This window comes from Hetaerina americana, unplaced genomic scaffold, assembly GCF_022747635.1.
Source record: "Hetaerina americana unplaced genomic scaffold, ioHetAmer1.1.p SCAF_12, whole genome shotgun sequence".
Taxonomy (NCBI): Eukaryota; Metazoa; Arthropoda; class Insecta; order Odonata; family Calopterygidae; genus Hetaerina; species Hetaerina americana.
The window spans coordinates 22,771,069-22,798,096 of NW_027286292.1; the positions used below are offsets into that span (position 1 = coordinate 22,771,069).

At 35.9% G+C, this 27,028-nt stretch overlaps 1 protein-coding gene across 1 annotated transcript; it reads left to right on the forward strand.

Annotated features, from left to right (window-relative positions):
* The first annotated feature begins 173 nt into the window (after positions 1 to 173).
* On the forward strand, positions 174 to 27,028 carry LOC139685735 (thioredoxin reductase 1, cytoplasmic-like). The gene is made up of 13 exons (XM_071582786.1): positions 174 to 283; positions 470 to 560; positions 642 to 705; positions 2,351 to 2,568; positions 3,745 to 3,937; positions 6,457 to 6,599; positions 13,952 to 14,185; positions 14,268 to 14,414; positions 14,490 to 14,617; positions 19,182 to 19,311; positions 19,508 to 19,738; positions 24,628 to 24,762; positions 25,011 to 27,028. The coding sequence occupies exons 2-13, from the start codon at positions 483 to 485 to the stop codon at positions 25,071 to 25,073; spliced, it is 1,764 nt and encodes a 587-aa protein (XP_071438887.1). The 5' UTR covers positions 174 to 283; positions 470 to 482; the 3' UTR covers positions 25,074 to 27,028.

Consider the following 27,028-nt stretch of genomic DNA (forward strand, 5'->3'; position numbering starts at 1 on the left):
TGAGAAATAGTTGCATTTTTTAGAACAAAACTTCTGTTAAAAATGATAAGTTTGTTGTTAGATAGATCTAATCCCGCTCTAGCCGCCACTTTCGTATGGCGCTATCAACGATTCCTGTTCCCACTTAAAGTGCCAAGATCATGATGCATACGTCACTCATAGGGGATGGTATTTGTCGCCCGGCTGTAACAGTTTGTGAGGGTCGGGTGTTAGTGGACAGATGTGGAGCGGTGTTTATGTAGGAATTGGAGGCGAAAACGTTGTTCCAATAACTGAGAGAAGGGTCAGAACAACAAAACATTAATTTACTTGGAAAGCGCTTTCATTATTTTATTTTTGTTTCTTTTCTGGCGTTTTATTACGTCTCGTCTACGTCGCCGTAATTTCGAAATAACATGAATATCCCATTTAGTTGTTGTACCGAATGATGTATTCTTATGACTTGAGTTTTGTGTCCATAATCTTTCAGGATCTGTGGTATCATGGAAAAAGTGCAGGCATTAATTCGTAAAAACGCCGTAATGGTGTTCAGTAAATCTTACTGCAAATTCTGTAACAAAGTAAGCACCTGCATGGTGGTAATTATTCGTTTGTACTGTGTGATTTTGTTACGGAGTGATTCAATTAATTTTCGCTTTTAGGTGAAGGACATATTCCGGACAGAGAAAATAGACTTCCACTCCATTGAGCTGGATTTGATGTGCCGTAAGTTTTGTCACAGGAGATAGCTTTGTGGAGTACTATGAATTTAACATTTCTTTGCCCACTCGTGTGAATTTAGTTTGCTCCTCTCAACTCCTATCTAATGTAAAATTCTCAGTATTTGCACCTCAAGCAGGAGATGTTCTGTAAAACTAAAATTAGAGGATTATTTTTTATTACTTCGGCAATATGCGGTATCGGCTGCTCACGCAACAATGCATTTGCGTCTCAAAGATAAATGTTCAGTTTATTTAGCATCAACTAATTGACAACGAAATTGAGCCAGCGATAGTCACCAGTCTCATTTCTGGGGTAATTGATTTCTAATTTTATTATTTGTCACATGTTTATTTTACGCTGGAGATGGCCTTTTCTCTAGTGGATTTAAACTTCCTTTTGTGCCAAGGGTAGAGTTGTAATGTTTTCAACATCCTTCGAGTCATTTGTTAAGCATGACTACAACTCCATTAATCTTGTTCCGATTTTCTTTGATAGTGTAATGTGGTATCACATTGGGTATAGCGTAGAATAATTGAACCAGAGGGCCCGGGTTCGATTCCCAGGCACGCCTCTTGTCACCCGAGCTTTCTGATTTTTCGAGTAGATCTTCCGAGGATATATGGGTGGCACCAGGAAAGGAACTGTTGGGGGTTTCAAATGAATGAATGTTTAGGTGAGCCCTCACTTATACAGCTGACATTTGAGTCGAAAGTTTTGGTAGGGTATCTTTAATGTAGTTGGCAGTTGGCAAAGTAAAAGAATTGATGCTTTCTGTATCCCAGATGTTTTAGGAATTTATACAGTTAATTTACAATGGACATTAAAGGTTATGTGGACATGTATACTTATTTCGAAGAAATTGCGGGGGATACCTGACGGTAATTTTAAACGGGAATACCTGCTAATACGCATTACAGTGTAGCAATTTTCAAGTGGAAAAATCATTGAACTTTCGGAGGGTAAGAGGAACTTAACTTAGCTTAGAACTTAACTCATTAGGCTAACTGACCAAAGCGCTTGGCCGGATATCCAGGTATACGGGTTCGATTCCCGGTGAAGGAGAGTTATTTTTTTATAATTATTTGAAATTGATATTTTCATTTTGAAATTTTAATTTATTCATGTTGACAAGTAACCGGTAATGGAAAATTATAATTTTGAAAAAATGGCGTTTTTGAGGCTTCTGTCAGACTGCAACAATGCTTCCAACAGCTCTAATGGTTCTCACAGTTATTTTTCCTCATTATCGCTGAGGGGGATTAGTGCTCGATTCATTTTGAGGACTTTATTTGGACAATTAAAGTAGTTTCTGAAGTCATTACTGCAGTACAGGTTGTTTTATTTAAGTATTGGTTCAGGGGAGAAACTAATCCATGGCCATAGTATATACCTATTTTAAAAACTTGATAATTTTGGTGAGAATCACCAAAATTATCAAGTTTTTGTATGAATGCCTATTCAGTTTAGTTTTATTTTCCAGTTTTAGAGATTCAAAATAAGGGTGTGTGTCCACAGAAACTTTGGTTTTCGCTATCTAGGTATGGGGATGATGCACTTTGTTCAGACTCTCATACTGGCCTTGATCAGAGGTTGTCACTCATGTGGGCTGTCTGTGACCATCAAAATAAAGTTTTAATTCTGTCTTTAGCTGAGGGTGCAGTGATACAAGATGCTCTGGCAAAACTTACGAAGCAGACTACTGTACCAAATGTCTTTCTACATGGAGAACATGTAGGTGGTTGTGATGCCACAGTAAAACTGTTCCGAGATGGAACATTAGCTGAGAGGGCATTGGGGACTTATCGGAAGCGTGATTTTGACCTTGTTGTTATTGGAGGAGGATCTGGAGGTCTGGCTGCCGCAAAGGTAGGAATGCCCAAGTCAAGTAAAGTCAGGGAAAAATCATTAAATAATGTAAATCATTGTGTAATGATTTTTCCATGCATCTCTGTGCACTGGGGAATACTGTGTCATGTTGGTAATTGCTCTTTTGTGCAAGGCATTTATGCTAAGTGATACTAATTTGTTTTTAAAAATGCATTTTCCTCGGATCTGAATTTGAATTCTTGAATAAGTCAAGTGTTTTGGAAGTAAAAAGATAGCAATTTTTCACTAAGTCTATGAACATCTTGTTTCATTTGTTTTGATTTCTAGTAATACATTCATATTTATTCTTATAAATTAAGTTGAAAAGTTCAGGTGAACAAAAATTAGATAAAAATGTTTGTCAGTTAAATTGTCTCAACAAGTAAGTTTTGTTTGATAATTCTTAATGCTGTCTCAATTACATGTTGTAAGTACATATAAAGGGCTGCGAGGATCGAGATGGTGCGGGGCCTAACGTACTGGCTTCCCACCCAGAGGTTCAAATCCCGGCGGTGTTGAATATTTTTCAGAGGTATCTCGATCCCTACTTGAGGTGCTCTGTGGAGGGCACTTTGAGTGAGTACGCCATCTGCGAATGGGACGTTAAGCTGTGGACCCCTTGGCGTCTTTCGTAAAGAGTAGGCTAATGCCGACGCCAGGTTTCTCTCCACCCTTCATCCTTTCCTGTCCATCCCCTATGGCGCAAATGACCTCAGCTGTCGGTCACCTCCCCAAAATACTACTACTACTATAAAGGGCTGCTGTGTTCCCAGATGTTGTGTAATGTTGAAGGGGCTGTCCACTCCTGCATTTGTGAACTAAATAGTATGACTTTTCACAGTGCAGGGATCAATATATATATATAAGGGATCAATAATATATATAATATATACAAGGAAAAGATTACTAAACATTAGTTTTAAGTAATATTAACTTTATTAAAGCCTAAAATATTCCCCATGGACACTCTCCACCTTTGCAGCTGCCCTTGCGGGGAATGTTGTGTGTGGAAAAATTTCATTTAACTTTTCTGATTTAATTAGTGCCCTGGATATACAGATGGCCATGTTGATCATTGTTTGTCTTCATCAGGGTCTTTATGTTTTGGTGAACATTAATATACTTAGGGTTATCATTTAAATATTTAGTATATAAAATTTAACATATACTCAACAGGAAGCAGCATCATTAGGTCGGAAAGTTGCGGTTTGTGATTTTGTGACTCCGTCACCAAGAGGCACAAAATGGGGACTAGGCGGAACATGTGTAAATGTGGGCTGTATTCCAAAGAAGCTAATGCACAAGTCAGCACTTCTAGGCGCTGACATAAAGGACTCGAATCATTTTGGCTGGGAGAAGGTTGAGCGAGGTAATAAATCAGGATATTAAATTTTATTTGAAGTTTATTTTACTTCAGAGCCAGCATAGCCACTACCACTGAAACAAACTGCTGTTTGTTTGTCAAAAATAAAGATGTGTAAGTTTTCATAACCCAGGTTCCAATGCGGTTACTTCATCTTTGGGTGCTATGTCCCCATTAAAACCTGGGTTATGAAAAAATAATTTTATTTGTTAAAATATTTCTTTTTTTTTTGATAAAAAGTCTTCATTTTTAGCAAGTTTGTTTGAATCCAAGTTGTAAGTTCTCTGTTTGATTTAGTGGAAATGGAACCTGTTAATGACAAATTTATAATTTGATTTTATATTATTAAACAAACATTTCTGTGATGGTTTGAATGTATTACAATATAATGAAGTGCAAAGTGGGTCTTTTCAATTACTCATTCTACATCTGATGTTGTAGTACATTGAAGCTCGGTCAGAAATAATAAAAAAAGAAAATGAGTGTCAGAAATGTTGAAAAATATGTATTAATTAAAATATGAATGCTTAGTTGGGTAAAGAAATATGCAACAGCTAAAAAAGTGATAACTCAATTTGATAAACTCTATTTGAAATACTGTGGTACCTCACTCCTCTGAACCTGAAATTATTTTTTTCTGTGACTAAAAGCATTTAATTAAGTCTGTAGAATTTATGTATACCTTCAATGTAATAGTATCCTGATGTTTACACTTCTGAATTTTGAATTATCTTACCATTGTTGAGAAGCAAGGTGGCAGTTGGTACATTTTACAAAGAAAATGGCAAATGAGGCTGATTTTATTTGTAGTACATAAGCTTAAACATGAAATATAAAGGATGTTCCATGCTGCTTCTGGGAATTGTCATCGGGAAGGTTGACTTGTTGGACAAACAGTTTTGCTCCCTGTCCTGGAGGCGTCTTCAGGTTGAAGTGATCTTAGTTGCAATTTGGTCTCTATCAGGCCTTGAATGGGATTTCCTGGGTTTGCCCAGGAAATCCCATTCAAGGCCTGATAGAGACCAGACTTTCCCAGACTTCTCCAAAGCATTATACTTAGCCACAATATCATAAACAGTTGATCTCCGGTACCCGAAGAATCGAACTATTTCCCTGGGCGAACACCCAGTGCAAACTTTTTCGATAATAGTGGCTCTTTGATTGTACTCTGCACTTGTACATAATATCTCGGCCATTTTGAGGTTATGACTGTTTACTAGATGCCTATAGATTTGAAGAACACCAATCGCGACCTCCAGTGGAACTATGATATGGCAGGAAATTCTAATTGAAATTTGTCCGGATTTAAGTGCCGCACCCTGTATGTAGGAGTTGCTGGCTGGCCTGGAGCGATCTGATTGGTTGTTGCTTTGTGGTAAGTTGGAAATACCCTTTTCCACGATGAAGTTGGGATTTAGCCATCCTTAGGGTGTAAGTTCTTTGGATTTTCCATTATTTCTACTGCTCCTCTCATGAGTCCTGGGAAAGGGCGTTTTTCTCTTGCCAGCACTTTTGTTTGATTAAACTCAATTTTGTGTCTGGGTTCTGGCCATGCATGTTTGGCGATTGCTGAAAGTTGGAACTTTCTTTTTCGTGGCTCTTTGGTGCTCCTTCATTCTGCATCTAATGGACCTTTCAGTTTGGCCGATGACCCTTCCTTTCTGGCAGTGTGGGAACATTCAACAGATTCATGTCATAGAAGTCTTAAGGTTAATGAAATATCAATGTTTGTTTATTTGGTTTCCTAATAAACCTATTTCTCAGTTTGATGATAGTGCATTAAATCATTATAATGCCTTGAAAGATATGTAATGTTGTAATTCGAATTGTTTCTGAATCTCTACTGGCAAAAGTAATGAAAATCTCCTATTCGTGACCATTTGACTATTGACCATTGAAGGAGGGTGCAGTTGATAGTACAGTCTCGCAAAATTTCGAAAACCACCGTGCATGACATTGAGAGCGACAATTTGAATATGTGTCAAGTGTGTGCCAACTGTTGATTGACAATGACAAGAAAAACCAGGTGGTAATTGTGAGTGACCTTTAGGAACATGTGCAAATTGGCCCTCATTTTTTGCACGATGTAAAAACCAGAGACAAAATTTGGCTTATTGAGTATGACACTGAGACAATGTGCTAAAGTTAGAGAGTGGTAAATAAAGAATATTAAGCATTGATGATTATTTTGAGTCAAATTTTTGTTAAAGATATAATTGCATTACTTTCTGGTCACACCTTATATTACACTTATTTTTTTTGTAATTGCTTCACATGAAAATCTATAGTATGTTTTATGAAAAGCAGTATTTTTATTATGGTTTCATGAGCTTATTTGGTACTGTAGTTTTCATGAAAAATAAGCCTGAAAGAAATGGTATATTTTATTAGACTTAAGTGGCTTAAAATACCTTGGGATTTGATACAAAGGTTGTTGTGGCCACCAGTAATGAAATGGATATGCTTATAGTTTTAATATGCATTTAACTTGTCATAATGCTTGTTTTCATTCTTGTTTTTTACAGCAAAACATAACTGGGAAAAAATGGCTTATGAAGTCAAAAGTCACATCTTGTCACTTAATTTTGGTTATCGAAGTGATTTAATGCTGAAAAAAGTACAATATTATAATGCATATGCAACATTCCTGGATAAACATAAACTAAAGGTGAGCATCATATGTTTCTCTACGGGGTAGTAATTAGCAACTAGTTGCCCAATTGTAAATAGCAGTGGAAAATTTGAAATTTTAGTTAAAAAGAGATTGATAAATTTGAGTCATTTGAAACTAATTTTGCTCTAAATGTAAAATAATGAGTGAATTTGAAATATGGGTGAAAATTTCTGATGCCTTGTCCTTGGATGCTTGGTTTGCCCATGGCACATTGAACTGGTCCAAAAGTCATACATTTGTCCGAGAGTGAGTCAAAGTTCTTTTGTTCAAATCACCTAAAAGAAGTGTCAAAATTTTGAATGAGTGCCACCACATTGTCCAAGGCTCAGCCTTCTTATTTCCGATGAAGATACAAACTAAGGAGGCAGGCATTTCTAGGCCAGATGGGATGACCTGCATGCTTGCAGTCACTTGGTGCTGCAGTTGAAGGTTAGGGAAATTAATGGAAGCTGCTAGCATGCTGGAATTAGGTGTTGCGACTCAGTATTCACCCTGACAAAATGATCTTTAGCACACACTGCACACAGGTACTTCAGAGACTTGTGCACATCATTAAATACTCCATGTGTATGCTAAGAATGGGATGAAAAATGGTTTTGAATGGAATACTCTCCTCAAAAGAGTTTTCAATTCATCCCCTATTGAATATTTTGTAAAATAGGTTATGGTGTTCTTATTTAATTATTGTGAGACTTTAATGTTTTAGTAATTTATGGTCTGAAAATAATCACTCAAATTAAGTTTAAGAATGGTTATCTTATTTTTTAAGAACAATTTTGATTATCTAGATTCCTGGTTTGCCATTGGCCTCTACATTTTGAGGGTTACTTTTCAGTAGATTTGGTTAATGTACTAAATTCCAAAATACCAGTGTACACGGTGAATGATGTTTAATTTTAAATGAAGCATGTAGATGGATCATGTATGTCAAAGCTTCTCTTAAATTCTGTGCTGGTTTTTCAGTTATTAAATTTTGGCACAATATTTTGTTTGTTGTTTGGAAATATCAGGCACATGAAGTATGTTTGGGGGTTGCGATTCCTAAGATCATGTGATCACTCATTTTTACGATTACTTGCGCATTTCTTATAAATACTTTTAGTCTGTACTTTTTGAGACTATTTCAGTGGAACTATCATTCCATTTATTATTTTTTGCGGCTGCATATTTCTATTTCTTCTAACATCTTATGCACTCTTACACGATTAAAAAAATGCCTTCACTTATGCTCTTAGCATTTTGTTTATTCCATAGAAAATTTGTTATTACTTTTCCATCACCCCTCATATTATCAACATCTGTTGTTGTGTTTTTCTGCCCATTTACAGACAAGTTTTATTTTGTGACATTTGACAAAGCATTTGGGAGTCAACCAGTTAATCATTGAACAGAAATTCAGAAAGATGAAGTTTGAAATTAGTTATCAAATTGTTAGAAAATGTTGTTTATGTGACAGATTAAATTTTAACCCTTATGGTGCTAACTTCCACCATTGTAACTAATGAGAAATGTGTGGGGTATTTTTGGAAAATGTATTGTCTTAGGAAAAATAGCATTATGAAGTTTTTGTTTTAGATATGGATATATGGGTTTTAAATTGTCTATAATGGATCTATTTAATGATAATGCTATTCATTAACACCATTTAAAAATTATTCCTTTATTTCAACATTATAAAGTTAACTATCGTTTTATATGTTATTATATTGGTGTTATAGCTATAATATTTTGATTTTCAGATGCCGTAGTAATATAATGTTTTCACGTTTGATAACGATACTGCTATTTTTAGATTAAAGAAATGACCTGAAAGGCATGTAGAGAAAATTATTAACATGATGTACATTCAGAAAGTAAGTTCTGTTTGGTAATAAAAACAATAATGAGTACAGATACAGAAAACCTTTACTGCAAAAAACTACAAATCTTTAACTCTCTTTCTGCATAGCTCTCACTATTTTTGAGGCACTTGTCATGGCATGGGACAGGCTTTTGTATGCCTTCTTCATAAAATTTCAGGATCAATTTCATGAAGAAGTGATCTTGAAATTTGCAGAAACTTCTTAGAAAGATCAGATATTGTAAACCTACATTCTACTATTGTAAACCTTTGTGACTTCTTCAACTGCATGAACCAATTCTTCATCGACCAAAGATGGACACCCATTTCATTCATCATTGCACTCTTGACCACAACCTTCATTGAACGGTTGGACACATCTCCTTACCATTGAGTCACTTATTACATTTTCTCCATAATCCTCTCAAATTTGTCGATGAATGTTGATTGGTTTATTGTTCTTCACATTCAGAAAATGAATTACAGATGTAATCTCATAAGTGGTGGGATTTTCAGTTATTTTGGCCATTTTAACCAAGCACAATACAAATTGAACAGCCAACAGCAATCTCAAAATGCCATCATCTCCTTCTCCTTGACTAGTAGCAACTACTGTGCATGGGCCAAATTGCAATTGCAAAAGCTGCCATGGCAAGAAATATAATCGGAATTAACTTTCTGGACATATGTCATAAATAAGGAAAAACCGGTGAATGACAACTTTTTGCCAGCCTCGGCATAGTCCCTCTTTTGAAAAAGTCTAATTGTACAGGGTATGGCGGTTAAATCCAGACAAATGAAACTTTTCTTTAAAAGCAGATGTATTTGAAAAAATTTAATGAAAATTCTTTTACATAAAAGCAGTGGTATCTGTCAAGAGTAACATTCCTCAGTGTAATCCCCTTCAGCTGCAATGACCGCCTCCAATCTTGTCCTGAATCAATCGCACACACTCTTTAAAACAGCGCTATCCATATTCGCCAATGCTGCCACAATAGCGGTGCATAGAGATGTGACATTAGGGTGCATTTCGTAAACAGTGCCTTATTAGGAACTCTTTTGACTGTCCAAAATTTCAGAGTTTAAGAGGATGCCTTGATAGCTTAACTGTCTAAAGCACTTGACCGTACATTGAGGGATCCGGGTTCGAATCCCGGTCAAGGCGAATGATTTTTACACTCTGAAATTGTTGTATTGTTGCTAAGAATGGAACTTACTATCTGGACATTTGTCATAAATAAGGAAAAACCAGTGAATGACATAACTTTATGTCAGCCACTGCATAGTCCCTCTTTAGAAATAGTCTGATTATACAGTTTACCACTTTGTAATTATTGGGGCTTTTCTCATAATTGTCAGGTTGTTCTCCTAGCACAGATGGTTATTCAAACGACCTACCCGTAATGTATGAGGAATTGAAGAAGGGTTGGGTATCAGATTGTCTTGTTAACCGAAGCTTTGAAATGTAGCAGTGTTATGAAATGTCCGAAGCTTTGAAATGTAGCAGTGTTATGAAATGTTGAAGACTGATTGAGGCGATAATGTTAGTTAAATGAGGAAGGGGTTGGAGAAGAAAATGATTTTGGATGAATTAAAGGGAGGGAGGAAGGAAGGATTTGGAGTTAAGGAAGGGTGTATTGTATGTAGTGTGAGGTGGTATTTTGTTGTATTTTTTTGGAGAGACAAGGAAGTGTATCATTTTATGAAGTTTGCCCTTTTAAAAATGGTTGAAGAACAATTAAATGCAGGATAAACAGTGATGGTAGCAATAAAATATTGCATGATGTGAAATTTGCAATGTATCATATAGCCCCTGTATAGATATTCTTGTCACTCTCTTTGAAGCATCTATCTCCTTAATCTTTTCTTTGTTCTTGAAGAAAATACTAATTGTTAATGTCGACCGTTTATATGTGCATGCTAGATCAGTCATGCTCACACTTTGTTCCTGCTTTTTGATGATTTTACTTTACATTTCTACTATTATTTTTATTATCTTATTAGGCTCATATGGTTCTCTATGGCTGTCTTTTCTGCAGCTTTTTCTTTGGGGAAATTTGTAAAACTAGGCAAAAAATATATTAAACTTTGCACAAAATTAATCACAAAAAATATATCTGAACACAAGTATGGAAAAATATGTGATCACTAGCAACACTAAGTTGCTAGCAGAATGAGTGATAAACACAAACTGAAGTAGCAGGTTTACAATCATACTGGAAATTCCCATCTCTTCATCACTTATTATGCCAACATTTGCTTGTTAAGCTAGTAACTTTTGGCCAAAATAATTTTGCTCATTATGCAAATTGCTCGCTATTCAAGGTGCTTGTTAAGTGAGTTTCCAATGTAATATATTATCAGGCTGGCCACCCAAGTCAGGAAAATTTGGTAAAAATCTGGAATTTATTCAAGTCAAGAAGAATTAGGAACATGTACTGATTCATTTTTGAAAAATTTGGGAATTTAATATTCAGATAGGAATTATAAAATGGGACTTGGTAATGTATGGTGAGAATGATATTCCTCCATCGTGAGTTCAGTAAATGTTTTCTCCAGGCCATTCCACATGTAGGAACTGGCAAAAAACAAACCAAAGTGGTATTGATTATGGATACACCAGTGGCACATGAAACGATCATGGAAGGGTCCACATTATAATACCTTCTCATGCCCCGAACACTTTAGAGGAAAGCTCGTAATAAGGATAGAATATTGGCGGGAGTATTTTGGAAGAGTCTAGAAAGGAAATCTAAAAAAATGAGTTGCTAACCTGATTATATAATTCAAATTTTGTGGAGGTAAATAATTATTGTAATCGATTTTTACTGCATACTTAATGAATTAATGTTGACATGAAAATACAGGGTGCGGCAACGTAACCTCTCTTTTTTGAAAGCATTTTGCTAAAAAAAGGAAGTTATGTTGCCACACCCTGTAGCTCTGATTTTAATGACCAGTTTTACAAGATAGGCCATTAAAATGTGTAATTATAAAAAAATCTTAAAAACTAAAACATCACGTGCAGTGGAATTATCTCTGTAATTCTCTGAAGTAGGTATACAAAGCCACTTTCCTGCTTGGTTATTTTGCTGCATGTCTTAGAACCAACGTATGACAGATAAGTTTATTTTGGCTGTAAAATTGTTGGAAATCCTTTATTGTTCCTAATTTGCTATTTGTCATCATGTGGTGCATGATAGTGAAGTACTAATGCATTTAATGTTTTTTATATCACTGTGGGCACAGTTATCAGGGTTTCTGCTTGCAATATTTAGAACTGTTGATACCAGACCATGTAGTACTAAATATGTTGTGTTAATTTATGTATGTAGGTTTTACTTTATGCATGGTGAAGAGATCATGAGCCTTCTTCTGCCTGGTGCACCCTCTGTAATGGGTGGATCACAGGATAACTCATGTCATCTGCACACTGTCTTTAGATGCCACCTTCTTTGACATATTGTAGCTACTTTATCTATTTAGGTGTTTATGTAAGTTGTCAATGCATAAAAGTTGATCACCTTTGTTTTTTTCTCAATCACCCATTTTGATTGCGTTTTGGTAATTGTAATAGTTGCTATCTTCGTCTTCAAGTTCCTCATGCTTTTAGTAATGTCCTCTTTCATAAATGGAAGGAAATGAATGAAACTGAAATATCTCCGGAAATTTTTGATGACAATTTACAGATGTTCCTAGTAAAAATGAAGATGCAGATAACTGTGTGAATGGATGTTTTCATGGTTATGAGGACGTTTCTAGTGACTGCGACTTTATTGGACCTGTAAAGAAGCATCAGGTGGCAGTGCTTTCAAGTGATCCTGACACTGAAAATGAAGGTGATTCTGTACTGCTAAATTTGTTTTTTCATAATGGTGATAATTATTGGTCTGAAATTGGTTTTCCACCACACTTGAGATTAATGGTTATCCTGGGGATCTTGAATTTCTATCTCATTTTGACTATAGCCTGTGTGACTAGCCTGATATTTGGTGGCCACTTGTTGGAAATATTTTGTATGGAGTTGTATACTTATCATGATCAAACCTCTGTGAAATGTTAAACAACACCTTAATTCTCATTTGGTCTCCTATTATACCAAAGTAATGTAAAAATGAAATTGCCCACCATAGTCCTTGGTGTGTTTGCTGGCCAAGGTAAACTAACAGAAACAAGGTACACATGTAAATTTTGCATGGCTCCTCTTCATCGTGGAAAATATTTTATACTGTACTATACTTGAAATAAGGAATAAGACATTTTATTATTTATAGATTCTATGCTAATTATTTTAAATGAATTAATTGGAACTATAAACAATAAGGTCTCATTTAAAAATCAAACCAAAGGGCTTAGGGATAATTTTTGCCTTTTGTCTATGTCTCAATGTAATGCTAAGTGTTACTAACAACAGTAAAATGTGTAGCAAAGGAAAAGATCAAACTAATAGGAGCTACACGAATGAATTTCTTGTGTATCATGTGTACTGTATTACTTCTTCTGCACCTTGTCGTGGATTCTGATTATTATTTTTTCATGTGGATAAATTTAATCAGGATTATATTTGATAAAAAGGAGTAATTTTATGCATCATTATAAGTTATTATTTCATAATTTGAAATGATGTTACGTATTCAAGCATTGAAAGTTTAAAATATGTGTTAAAAAACCTGAGATGTAAAGTAATTTATAATTGACTGCAAAAAAACAGCCAGGAAAGTATGTGGATGCTGGGGTAATTTGGAAAAAGTATCCAGTCTTAAATGTGTTAATCAGTTGTTTCTGGGTTCATTTTATGACATTTGTGCATTTGAATCATGTGGTAAGGATTGATATCATTTTGTGGTAATTGCTTGATATTGTTTTTTATTTGTTTTTACGCTTATTTTGTCTCCTGTGGCAGCTCTTTACTTTAATTTAATCCTTTGCTGTGGTTCACTCTCTGGAATCCTCTTCTTACATGTGGTGAAAATGGAAGGTATCTTGCCTCCATGCCTTTTTTTACTCTTGAAATACTGAAATGATATAAATAAAAAGATTGAAATAAAAACAATCTTGACATACTGTTTATTTAATGGAAAATTTTTGTTAATTTTGATGAGCTTAAATTTTATAAATATCAGAGTATGATAGTGCACCGTAAAGAGGGTGAAAGGTAAATTTACAGCAGCCTGCATGCTACGTGCGAACGTGCTACGTATGTTCACACCAGCGAAAGGGGAAATGTGGAGTATCTTTTTTTCTACTTGCTATACTACACTGATGACTACTGATACCAAACAATATAAAATTATCTGTTGGTGAATAGTCATGTCACTTAGATACACGGCTGACATTTTTTGCCATTGACTCCTAGTACACATATATATTCCTAGCATATACTGCAGAAAATCAAATAAACAATATTTGTTAATAAAGTGGTCATTTTTTTCATTAAAAGTAATTGTCATAATTTTACATGACATACTTTGCTTTCATTTTGGTTAAGTCTTGATGTTTTTTACAGCTTGTTGATAAAAATGAAAATGTGATTGAAATCACATCAGATAATATCATTGTCGCTGTGGGGGGCAGGCCCAACTACCCAGACATTCCCGGAGCAAGAGAGTATGGTATAACGTCTGATGACCTATTTTACCTTCAAAATTGTCCTGGAAAAACTCTAATTGTTGGAGCATCTTATGTTGCTTTAGAATGTGCTGGCTTTCTTGCTGGTTTTGGCTTAGATGTCACTGTAATGGTAAGTTTGTATTTTAGCTAGTTATTGAAGTTTTAACTTTGTTTAATCATTGTGAAAGGAGAATTTTTGTTTATATTTTTAGGTGCGCTCTATCCTTCTGAGAGGTTTTGATCAGCAAATGGCTTATATGATTGGTGCACATATGGAATCTCATGGAGTTAAGTTTTTAAAGAATACCATTCCTTTGAGAATTACAGAGAAGAGCCCCGGGAGTCCTGGGGAACTTGCTGTAAGTTTTTAATGACCTTCACTCATCTTTTTAATACATTGTAAACAAAGTGCTAAACTGAAAATTTTATTCTAGGTTGCCTACAAGATGTGTGATGGCAAAGTTAAAGAACAACAGTTCAATACTGTAATGTTTGCAACTGGCAGGAGCCCATGTACATCAAATATTGGCCTGGAAGAAATTGGAGTGGAGTTAAATAAAAGGCAAGTAATAGCAGTTAGGTGTTTGCTTTAACCTGTGCATCATCCAGTTTTTAAAATTTGTCATTTTACATTATCCATCTTGGGTTGGCCAGTTCATATAAGGTTGACAAGACTCATATGTAGTCTCCCTCATTAGTGGTAAATTATTTAACTGTAGTTGTTAGCAAAGTGAAACTAATGAAGTAACAGGCTCACGTTTCTCTATGTGAATGCTATGGATAAGTAGGGATAGCCATTGGAAAACTGGAGTGACAGATGATGCTTAACAGAAAACCCTCTATTTTTTTTTATTTGGCATGTGATATAATCTTTCAAAAATCTATTAGTACTTATGGGGCATCATATATTTGGGAGGTTTTAAAATATCCAAAATAATGTTTATTCTTATGAATAAAGATCTTTTGGGTTTCCAGCTGCGTCAGGTAATCTGTGGTCAATGTTTCAATGGCTAACTCTCCCATCATCCTTAGGGCTTTTGAGTGTTAAGTTGAGATTCTGCCAGGTTGCTTCACCTGGGAGGGAAGGGTTTTTTCACTCAGCAGAATCTCAACTCGACATTAGAAGCCCTGAGGTCAATAGCTGATTAAGCAGTCAAAATATTGGCTGCTGATTACCTGATGTGGCTGGAAACCTGAGAGAGAACCTCAGCCATACCCTTAGCTGGGAAAACACGAGATCTTTCTTGCATATTTTTTATCTGTTAATTCATCTTGAATGACTTAATTGGTTAGGAGGCTGAAAGAATTTATTGGAAATTTAATGAAAGATTTTAGGAGGAAAAAAATAAATAAATGAGCAGAACAAACTTAAATGAACATTCAAAAGATTGCGGCTTCTGGAATACATTTTGAGATATAGTGGTTGGATGAAGACAGTTGTTAGATAGAAAAGTGAATAAGAAGAATTTTTAAGGTAGGCCCTGGGTAAATTACATGAAATAAACAATATTGCATTTAAAAAAGAATAAATACGCAGCCCTGTAGAGTTTTTGTGATAGGATAAATAAATAAAGAACTGCATCAAAACAGATTGATAATCAGTAATAATGGAATGAAGAAGTAATTGAGACCACATTTTATTAGGACATATTATTCTTAAATCATTGAGAGGACAGTGCTACTCAGAAACATGAATAGTAGATATGAGATACCTTCATGACAGAATTTTATGTTGAAGCAAAAGTTTGAATCCATCATGACAGAATTTTATGCCGAAGCAAAAGAAAGGTTAGAATTGGAGAGAAAATGGAATGAAAAAAATTTCTGAGCATATAGTTATTTTGGGAAAACATTAAAGTGCTGTGGACTCTAATAAATGTGTTTTCAAAGAACTTTTGAGTATCTTTATTAATGAGTAAAATATATAGACCAGGGCTTGTTCTATAATGTCAGTGCAATTTTAATGCGAGTAACAGAACTTAAGGATGTCATTTTTGACATAGCAACTTATTGTTATTCATTCCAGAGATAATGTATCGTAAAACATTTTGCTAGTGTTCTGAAAAATGTGTGACACCTTATGAATAAATACTTCCTTTTTACCCACATAATTGATAATTTTAAAATCAATACTTTTCTAACTTCTCAGCATCCTGTATCTACACTTTGATTTTACAGGTTAGGATTTACGAATACAATATTTTACATCAGACAGAAAAGAATGATAGTATTTTAATGTTAATACTTAATACGAATAAAATGGAATTGTCACTAAGAAATTAACACTTTATGAATGTACGAGATCTGTTCAGAAACTTCCTCAAATTTCTTATTTAAAAAAAATACTTGACTAAAAAATATTCATCAGGGTCCCCTTCAAAGTAGTCTCCTACCAACTTATACTCTAATCTCAATGGTGTTTTCACTTTTTGAAACAGTCCTGAAACGCTTCTTCTGGAATGCTCATAAGCTCTTCTGTCAAACTTTTCTGAACCTCAGGAATGGTGGCAAATCTTTTTCCTTTGAGTGAGGTTTTTAGTTCCCGGAATAGGAAAAGTCACATGGAGGTAAGGTAGCACAGCAATCTTGTATTTTGCTAAAAATTCATGAGTTTGAGAGACAAATGACCCGGCGCGTTGTGTGGTGAAAAAACATCTCACTGCTCCTCCAAAGTTTGGAATTTACTCAATTCAATTGTAATGAGTAAATTTTACATGTCACTTATCATTTGTTGGAGAATTGGAAACATTTAACCATATTATTTTTGTTTACTGTGAGGGACTTGAATTTCTGAAGGATTACTATGGTACAAGGGTAGGCTGAAAAGTAAATCACACATGCTTGTAGAGCATGAACAAAAACAAATAGCAAGATCAGGCATAAAGTGCAGTAAAGTGCAATTCTTAAGTTTCAAAAGCATATATTTATTTTTTAACCATTAAGGCTAACACATTTCTCCCAATGTGTAAGTTTTTTCATTCCATCACTGAAAAACTCTTCCGACTTTTCTCGAATGCAGGACTTGACAGCTGTCTTCACTTAATCGTCCGAGGAGTAATGATTACCCTTGAGGTATCTCTTGAGTTGAGAAAAAAATCAGGGGAATAAGGAGTGCGTAATTGGTTTAAATTTGAGTTTTCGCAGAGCCTCTCCAGTTGCGCGCGAGGTGTGTGGACGAGCATTGCCATGTCGCAAGATTATTGGCACCAGGCTGCCTTTAATTCGGCAAACTTCTTCCTTGGATATTCCAATAAGGTTTGCGGTACACTTTTGAGTGATTCGCTTGTCATTTTGGATCAAATCTTCGACGAGTTTGCAACGTTTATCGTCTTTGGCAGTGATAAGACATCCATTACGTGTTTCATCAACAATTATGGCTTTTCTAGGCTTGCCACCTTTTGATTTACAGTAGACCTATCAACAGGATCGTCACCATAAACAACCTGTAAACAGCAATGAATATCAGTAGCAGCCCTTTTTTCAGCAGTTAAATTCGATTAGAACACATTGTTTAACGTGCTTTGACATAGCAATAGAACACGTCTCCATACTCCCGCTTCTGGAGATACTCTGGATGAATGAAACGACTTCAAACCTGGGCATGCATGTTGAGGGGGAATGCTACTTCCACATGCCACCAAGAGTGCTTCTGAAGGTCATTTTGTTTATGGTCTACAAGCATGTGTGCCTTAGTGTTCAGCCTACCCTTGTAGTACATTTTTAAATTTAATGTTAAAAACAAATTAATTTTTATACATCATCTTCCTCATTACATCTCCATGCCACTGACATAAGTTATGAACTTAAATAATGCATTATGTCAACACATTTGTTAATGGAAACTTCTGTCCATTGGGTGTTACAGCAAGAAACAACTGATAAGAGGTGTACCAATTTGTCAAAAAATTATTATAATATAGCATTTGCACTCAGAATTCCCTCTCCATGACCCAAGAAACCACAAAGTTGTGTCTTGGTATCTCTGTTCTTTGTAGACCATACCCTAATTGACCCTCAATTGGGAGATCGTGCTAAGATTTTTGTGTAGATTGAGATTGTAGTTCATACTTTACATGAAACTAAGAACCTGAATGTTTGGTTCTTTGAACATATATAATGTTATAATTGTTCATTTTTACCGTGGCAACTATGTTAGTATTCATTGTTACTCAGTAGTCCTGCTTCATTTTTTTTCATGGCCATGTATTTGCCCCGAAGTGATTTTATTGTGCTTTTAATTTTTGGGGTAGTAGTAGTAGTTTTTAGAGGCAACCGACAGCTAAGGTCATTTACGCCATAGGGGATGGACAGGAAAGGATGAAGGGTGGAGAGAAACCCGGCGTCGGCATTAGCCTACTCTTTACGAAAGGCGCCAAGGGGTCCGCAGTTTAACGTCCCATCCGACGGACGGCATACTCACTCAAAGTACCCTCCACAAACCACCTCAAGTAGGGATCGAGACACCTCTGAAAAATATTCAACACCGCCGGGATTTGAACCCGCACCCTCAGGGTAGGAAGCCAGTACGTTAGCCCCCGCACTAATTTTTGGGTTTGGTGTTTATCAACAAGAATGATCCTTTTTTTATCTATTGGAAGGATACTGCCCTCACTAGTGCCATCATTCTTCTTCAGGTTTTAGTGAAACAAAAATGTCACTGTTTTTTTTTAAATCTTATTTTTCCATGAAAACTCATGTTCATTTCAGGGAGAGTCCAATGTCATTGATATGTGATTGCCAAAAGAATTTGACTAGGATGTTCAATGTACTATAATGTTTTTCACATATTAATTTATGTACTGGTAGCACAGCTGAGTATTATGTTTTATGCCTGATAAAACTGCGATTATTTAACACATGACCACTATCTTACCAAATATATGCTCATTTAGTGTTTTGGAACTTACTGGAAGGATTCCTTCATAAATTTGGAAAACTTTGGGAATTCCTTGGCGGCGGTAAAGTAATTTTCTCATGTCTTTTTGGTCCCCTACCTGTCAGTGACTTTTATTCATAATCCGGGTGAATGTGTCCAAAAAGACACCCTGATTATGAATAAAAAATAAAAGTAATGGATTCAAAATTTTCAAAAATATTTATTTTTAAATAGTTTCCTTTTTTTCTAGAAATGGTAAAATTGCTGTTGATGACTATGAAAGGTCAAGTGTGAAAAACATATTTGCTATTGGTGATGTCCGAGATAGAACCCCTGAGCTAACACCTGTGGCAATTCAAGCTGGTCGCTTACTTGCTAAGGTTTGTGAAATGGATTTTATTGTTAATTCAAAATCAGTATGTTTTTTTAGTTTTTGGCGGCAATATTTTAATGGATAAAACAGCTTGTTAACTTATGGCTTTATCTATATAAAACATAAATGGCTGACTTTATGTACTTATATTTATTATTTTTCATGTAGAACTTTTGTGTTCCTTCATATGCTTTTTTTTACAGAGGCTGTATGGTCAGCATGATGAGCCAATGGACTACAAGATGGTTCCCACCACTGTGTTTACACCATTAGAATATGGTTGTGTTGGTTACTCTGAGGAAGACCTTATTGCATTGTTTGGTCCCGAAGATATAGAAGTGTACCACACCCACTTCCAGCCCTTGGAATTCACGCTTCCGGAGAGAGATAAGAACAAATGTTACGGAAAACTTATCTGCCTGAAAAGTGCAGGGGTATGTTTAGTTTATCATATTCCCTAATTTAAAAAAATTTTGCCTTTGGTGATGAAATTGAAAGCATTTCATTTTAGAGGAGGTCTCTGCTGTTTGCCATTTATCGGTTCCACTAGGTCATTTCTGTTGTAATATTATGAGGGTCATCCGGAAAGTAGTACCCGTTCGTGAAATAAAGACACAAAAGTAAATATTAACAAACATAAAAAATTTTATTTGAAAGAGGATACTTTAAACTACTTCTCAACATAATCTCCAAGCAAATTAAGGCATTTGTCATAACGTGTGACAAGTTTCTGTATTCCTGCTGCATAGTCCTTCGCCGCCAGCTCATTGAGATACGCGAGGGACCCATCTTGCACAAATTTTTGCATAATGCAGATGGTGTTTAACAATTTCATGAACAATTGTTCGAGAAACATTGGGAAAATGCTCACAGATGTCATCAATTGTGACGCGCCGATCGTTCCTCACGAATTCGTCAACTGAGCTCACCAGTTGGTCTGTAATGACAGACGGTCTCTCCGAACGCTCATCGTCGTGTGTGTTCCCCCTCCCCATGTTGAAGTTGCGACACCACCGCCGAACAGACGACTCGTCCATTACATTGTCTCCATACACCTCCTTTAATTGGCGATGAATATCACATGGGCGAACGTTTCTTGCATTGAGGAATTTAATCACTGCCCTCACTTCACAACTGGCGGCGTTCTCAATTTTTTTAAACATTGTAAACAATCACAGAAACAACACAGGCAATGCTAGCGTCACGCAACTTGGCTCAGAGAAGGCAGACAAGCCACTGAAGCTATCTGACCTCGTCCAGCGGCTACTCGCGTCGTCAGCACTTCTGGGTCAGCACTGCGGCACGAACGGGTACTACTTTCCGGATGACCCTCGTATTTGTGAAGTGAACCTAGTGCCACAAATTTGTAATAATTTACTTCAGATGATCCATTTCATCATTCTTATGATTGAATTTTATATTGCACATTTGGTGACACACTGCAGGGAAAAACAGCCAAGATGGCAAATTCAATCCTTTTCAATGCATACTAACAGCTTAATATGACCGCATGAAAACTTCTCTGCTTATAGCATTTAATTACAAGTGATCTCGTATCCACTCTATCCTATCCTGCCAATAAACTGCCCACAGTGTTTTGTGAGGCAAAACATGTACCAAACTTCTTACATTCATTGTTATGCACCCAGTGTTATGTGACAAAGTCTGGAAATACAGTTAAACCCTCTATTTGTTTATTGGAGTTCATGTTTTTCCACTGTCTATGGCAATTTTGTCTGGTCCCATAACATGTCCTTTTATTCCAACGGATGTGAAACCCCATATTTAGACGATTTCATTTACAGTTTTCCTGCTATTTATGTCACTATGTGCCAGAGTAAAATATTTCACATTCTAAAACAGTTACTCTCGAACATCACTCTTTATTAAAGAAACTATTTTGACTTTGTTTCATACATGTACTCTTAAAAGATGAGAATGAGCAGTAATACATATGTTTTTAGGGAATAATTTAAATACTAGGGTTGCTATTTATATCTTGAGCCTTGACAATGCTAGGTGCTTAAGGCGCCATCTGACATTTCCATATGAAATTTTGCCCCTTTTAACTGTAATTTTATTCAGGACATTTTGTTGTTTGATGACTTGTGTTGTTCACAGTGACTCGAAAATTTTGTCTCCGCAAAAAATTGAGTTAACTCGGGAACACTTGCGTGCGATGATTTTTTACGACTTTTGATGTAGATTATCAAGACAGGAGTGCATCGATCAACTTACTACTTATACTTTTGGTGATGTAGCCCCTTCTTTTGCTACTGTAAAACACTGGTATATGGGATTCTATCATGCCTCCGTTTGCTCAGCAATGAAAGTAGTTAAGGTCATCTAAAATCAGTTGTTGTGCCAGAAAACATTGTTGCTGTGCAAGAACTAGTTAAGGAAGATCGTCATGTGACTTATCGTGAGATTGAGGTATCCTTGGGGATTAGTATGATGAGCATCAATAAGATATATCATGAACATTTAGCTGTGAAAAAAATTTGTCCCCGTTGGATCCTGCATAATTTGACAAAAGCTCAAAAAATTGGGTGAATTCCAATGCAACAATTTCAGAGTGTAAAAATCATTCGCCTTGACTGGGATTTGAACCTGGATTCCTCGATTTCTGGTTGAGTGCTATAGCCAGTTAAGCTATCGAGGCATCCTCCTAAATTCTGAAATTTTTGGGGGCCTTAAAGGAGCAAGATGTTGTGACGAAATACCATGCATACAATGTCACAGGCATGCCACGTAGTCATGCGCGACGCGCCACAGTCCACGAGGTCAAAGCCAACTTTTAAACACTTAGGCTGTTTATACCTTGACAAATTCCAAAGAAACTGCGGAATATGCCAGGCGAATGATTTTTACACTCTGAAATTGTTGCATTGAAACGCACAAAAGCGGATGACTCTGTTAAAGTTACTGTTGCGGCATCTCCCACAGTTTCTTTGGAAATGCTCAAGAAATACAATCACAGTGCATCAAAAGCTTTGTTATACACTGGTGATGAATCTTGGATCCATGCGTATGAGCCCAAAACAAAACAGCAATCCACTGTATAGGTCTTCCAAGACGAGCCAAATCCAACAAAAGTGATTCGTGCATGAAGCACATTGAAGCAAATGATCGCCTGTTTCTTAGGAATAACCGGACATGTGGCAACGGTACCATTAGAGCAATGAAGAACTTTGAATTCTTAATGGTACGCGAGCATTTGTTTGCCAGTAGTGATTGGTGAAATACAGAAAAAGAAACGGAAACAAAGGATCATTCTTCATCACGACAATGTAAGCTCTCACAGATCGGCTGAAACAACTACCCACTTGACAGGCCAAGACGTTGAGTTAATGGGTCATCCTCCATACAGCACCAAATGACTTCTTTTTATTCCTGTTTATCAAGAAAAAATGCACGTCCAACGTTTTTTTGTGCTTGAAGAAGCCATTGATGCATTCAAAAACCATGTTTTGGAGGCACCTCAATCGTAGTGGAAAAAGTGTTATGAAAATTGGTTCAAGCGCATGCAAAAGTGTGTTGATTATCAAGGAGAATACTTCAAAAAACAATTAAGCCATTTTCAGCGATAAATTACTGTCTTTTCATTATTAGGCTGAAAATATAAATAGCAACCCTCATATGTTGGAGTAGCACTTGTACAAGTGACAGAAATTTGAACTACTTAAACTCGTAATCCCAGTGTGCACGGCTCGAGAGTTAGCTACATATTTTATGCATTAGGAGAACACCTGTGGAAGACAATTCATTTCTCAAATAAGATGAAATTACTAGGAATGAAAATGACTTTGACCTAAAAAAAATGAATCATGAAAAATGCAAGAACTGGTGACTGACTCCTGGGATCATTTGCCCTGCTTCAATGCAACAGTTATAACAGTGATAGGATAACTGAATGATAACTATTATTGAAACTTGTTTTATCACATCAAAACTAGACTTAATCCAATATAATTTTATTTTCATCACATAATTTTAAAGATGGACAACAAATTGCTCTAGTTAAATGGCGAAGTAGCTCAGATTCTCATGTGTCAAGTTTTCCTTAATTGCTTGAGAATGTAAATTTAATCCTATCAATCCTATCTATTTTATCAATTGAAGGCAAAATAAAAATTTCAGGACAAGTTTATTCTCATGATGGTACCCATATTGATTTGGTGAAACGTTAAAGATTACGCTGAATACAGTAGTGAAAAATCAGGATTTGATTCTGACATACAAACAAGTGTGAACATTTGTCTAAAGTGAGAAAATATTGCATGGGTTTCATGTATGAAACATTTTAAAGAATACTGAGTGTTTTTAAGTGCTAGGTCTTCAAATATCCCTTTGAATGGCATGGTCATTTAATATGAGCTAAAAGGGTAGTGGGCATAGCCACAAGATTTAGAATCTTAGACTATTGTATGTATCTAAGATGTTATTGAAATGCAGTCAAATGAAATCTCCAATGTATGATGACACTAAAAACTCACAAGGCTTATCTAATTATGATGAAAAACACTTGAAATAGTTTTTTAAAATTATGAATTTATTTTTGTTAATTGGTAGGAAGTCTTTTGTTATCCTCCCTAGTCCAGAATTTGTATCACCTTCCTTTAAAAAAAGCTGGCACGCATGAAATAATACAGCAAATAGAACTTGAGCTGATCAACTAAAGTATTTTTGGCTAAGCTTGGGGAAGGTTGAAAATTTCTTGATTGTATATTAATGGTCGCCCTGGTGAAAGACTTACTTGGGGAATAGTTGAAACAGACAATTCAGGTATCAGCCCTGAGTCGTGCCAAAATTTTGAACAGGTTGGTTTATGGAAATACTCTGTTTCCAGATTAATGCTAATGGATGGACTGACATTCATTCTCATATATTTTTGCTAAATGCTCACCACTGCATGAGCTACAATCTTTAGTGCAATAGAAAATAGTTGAATTATTCTTACCAGATGAATGTGCTTTATTTTTAAATATGTAAAATTGCTTATGATTTAATGGCTCCTGTTGTATTGTGAGAGAAACATTGGCCCACAAAATACAATATGTATTTAGTTTTGAAAGCCAATTGTGTAGTTCTTAATCTCAACAACATGGTCTTTTTATGCAAAGGAAATTACTTAACTTTACATGAAAGTCAAAAAAGAAAGAAAGTGTTATAAAATGAGTAACATAAACTGCATGTGAAGTTAAGCCCTAAATTATATAACTCTTAATTTACTTCAAACTCGATTTTTTGGGCAGAGTAATTGTTTAGTGATTGGATTTCAATGTGGCATCCTTAGAGCTTCTAGTTAGAATGTTTATTGCAGGAGAAAGTGGTTGGATTCCATATCCTGGGGCCAAATGCTGGTGAGATAACTCAAGGATTTGCTCTGGCCATGAAGCTTAATGCTAAAAAGTCAGACTTTGATGATTTGGTGGGCATTCATCCTACTTGTGCAGAGGTAAATAGATCTTATATTATTCCTTAAATGATATTCTTTATGCAATGGAAAAGTTCTGCTGGTCTTTTGTTCTAATCTGTCTATATAATGCTAATGCCTTCTTACTTGTTTGGGTTGCTATTTTTTAAAACATGGAAATAGTAAGAAAAATATGATCCATTTTCAAGATATTTTAGTTTCCAAACATGTTAGGGTGGTGAGTTTTTGAGTATTTGCAAATATAATTTAACTGCTATATGCATTTACAGATATTCACTACAATGCTCATCTCTAAGGCCTCTGGAATTAGTGTTGAGAAATCGTCTTGCTGAAGTTAAAGTGTGCTATTTTTGCTCTTTACCCAAGAGAGTAGTTATGATTTTCTTGGGTAGATAAACAGCAAAATAGCAAAATTATGAGCATCAAATGCAAGAGTCCTTGTGGCATTGATGACGACCTCACTGGAAACCATTATGGAGAGTGGAGTCCGATGCATTGCATAAGTTGTTCTTTATTATCCATTACTAAAAAAGAAAGAAAGACTCGTACTTTTCCACAGATTTTATTATACGGTACAACGCGTTTCACCGACTTGCGGCACATCAGGTACAAATTTGCAAAACAGACAGAGCAAGCATATATGCCCTCAGGACAGAGTGGGGGCGGGGAGGGTTGGAAGGATTTGAGAGGGGTGGGGGCTCGCAGGTGCGTTGATGGATTGTTTTGACCATTTCCAGGCTAATTTCTCGGAGAGGAGTGGGGAGGGGTATGGGAATAATTGCTCATTACAAAGTGTCGTGTTGGGGTTCACCAAGTGCCTTCTAATCTCTAATTGCTCGAGAGCGTCCATTTTTAATCCTTTTGGGAGTGTGTGTAATATCTCTGGGACAAAGTCACTGCTGTGGTTGAATTCTAGTACATGCTTGGCGAAGAGAGAGTTGTTATTCTGATTTTTGTGACACCTAGCGTGTTCCTTGACTCGTAACTTGATATTCCTGCTGGTCTGACCGACATAAACGCTGTTGCAATCCTCGCATTTCAGTTTATAAATGCCTGATTTGAGAAGGCTATCCTGGGTGTCTTTTCCATTGGCTAGAAGTTTGGAGAGGGTTATGGGTGGGTAGAAGGCTGCTTTGAGTGAGGTGGGTAGGCAGTTGGAAATCCTATATGAAAGATCTCCCAGAAACGGGATCGAGCGCCACTTAAAATCTTTAGATACTGCGGGCTGTGATACGAAAATGCTTTTTATGGCCATTGCTTTTTGTTTTTTCCGTAGTAATGTGTCAACTAGTTTGGGGTTGAAACCATTGTTGGTAGCTGTATTAGTGATATTCACGAGTTCAATTTTGAAGTTTTTGGGGGAAAGGGGGATGTGTAGGAGGCGGTGGATCATGGAGTGGAGGGCTGCGTGTTTGTGAGAAAAGTGGTGTGCGGAATCATTAGAAATTATATGGTCTGTTAAACGCGTTGTACCGTATAATAAAATCTGTGGAAAAGTACGAGTCTTTCTTTCTTTTTTAGTAATGGATATTAAATACTTCCACGAAGTGAAGCCTGAAACAATAGAATATGTTCTTTATTAGTCCTAATCTGGCATCCATTTCCAGAGCTTCATTTCCTGGCACTTCAATGTGCTTATTGTTTGGAGCTTTTTGTTCAGTATTATTTGTTATTTTATATCCCAAAGGTATTAATTTAGTTGTGACCACTTTCAATTGCCCTTTGCATATTAGTGCATTTTAACTTTAGGAGGAAGAATATTTCCTAGTGTTTCAGAATTTTCTGCTGTTCTTTTTATAGGTTTAGTGAGTAAAACTGAAATAATATTTCACTATATTATAAATTTCATTGTATGCTTTGAAACTATTGGTCATTTTCAGATTGTCATTTGATGTGCTAGTAATTTCTGCTTATCAAACTAAATGTTATTGCCAGACCTTGGTTGATTAGCTGGTGGAATTAGCCTTGCTGAAATGTTTATTCAATGTATTGAAAAGCAGGAAGTTTCATTGAAGGATCAAGGCATTTCTCCAGTTACTCAGTTGTTTTTTTGATAATTTTAAATTGGTTGGGCAATTAAAGTTTTGGAATTCAGAAGCCCACATTATACTTTGCTGCTAAATATTTCCTGTCTGAAATGAACATAATTAAAATGTTTTTGGTGCTATTTATATTTTGTAACACCCTGTTTGTCTCCATTGAACTGTTCATATCATACGAGGGTCATCCGGAAAGTAGTACCCGTTCGTGCCGCATGAAGTGCTGACGACGCGAGTAGCCGCTGGAC

Excerpts from the sequence above, each read along its gene's own strand:
- LOC139685735 (XM_071582786.1), top strand. The coding sequence starts at position 483 with ATGGAAAAAGTGCAGGCATTAATTCGTAAAAACGCCGTAATGGTGTTC. Across the intron at positions 561-641 it reads ACTGCAAATTCTGTAACAAA|GTGAAGGACATATTCCGGAC; the intron begins GTAAGCACCTGC and ends TTTCGCTTTTAG. Across the intron at positions 14,618-19,181 it reads GGAGTGGAGTTAAATAAAAG|AAATGGTAAAATTGCTGTTG; the intron begins GCAAGTAATAGC and ends CTTTTTTTCTAG.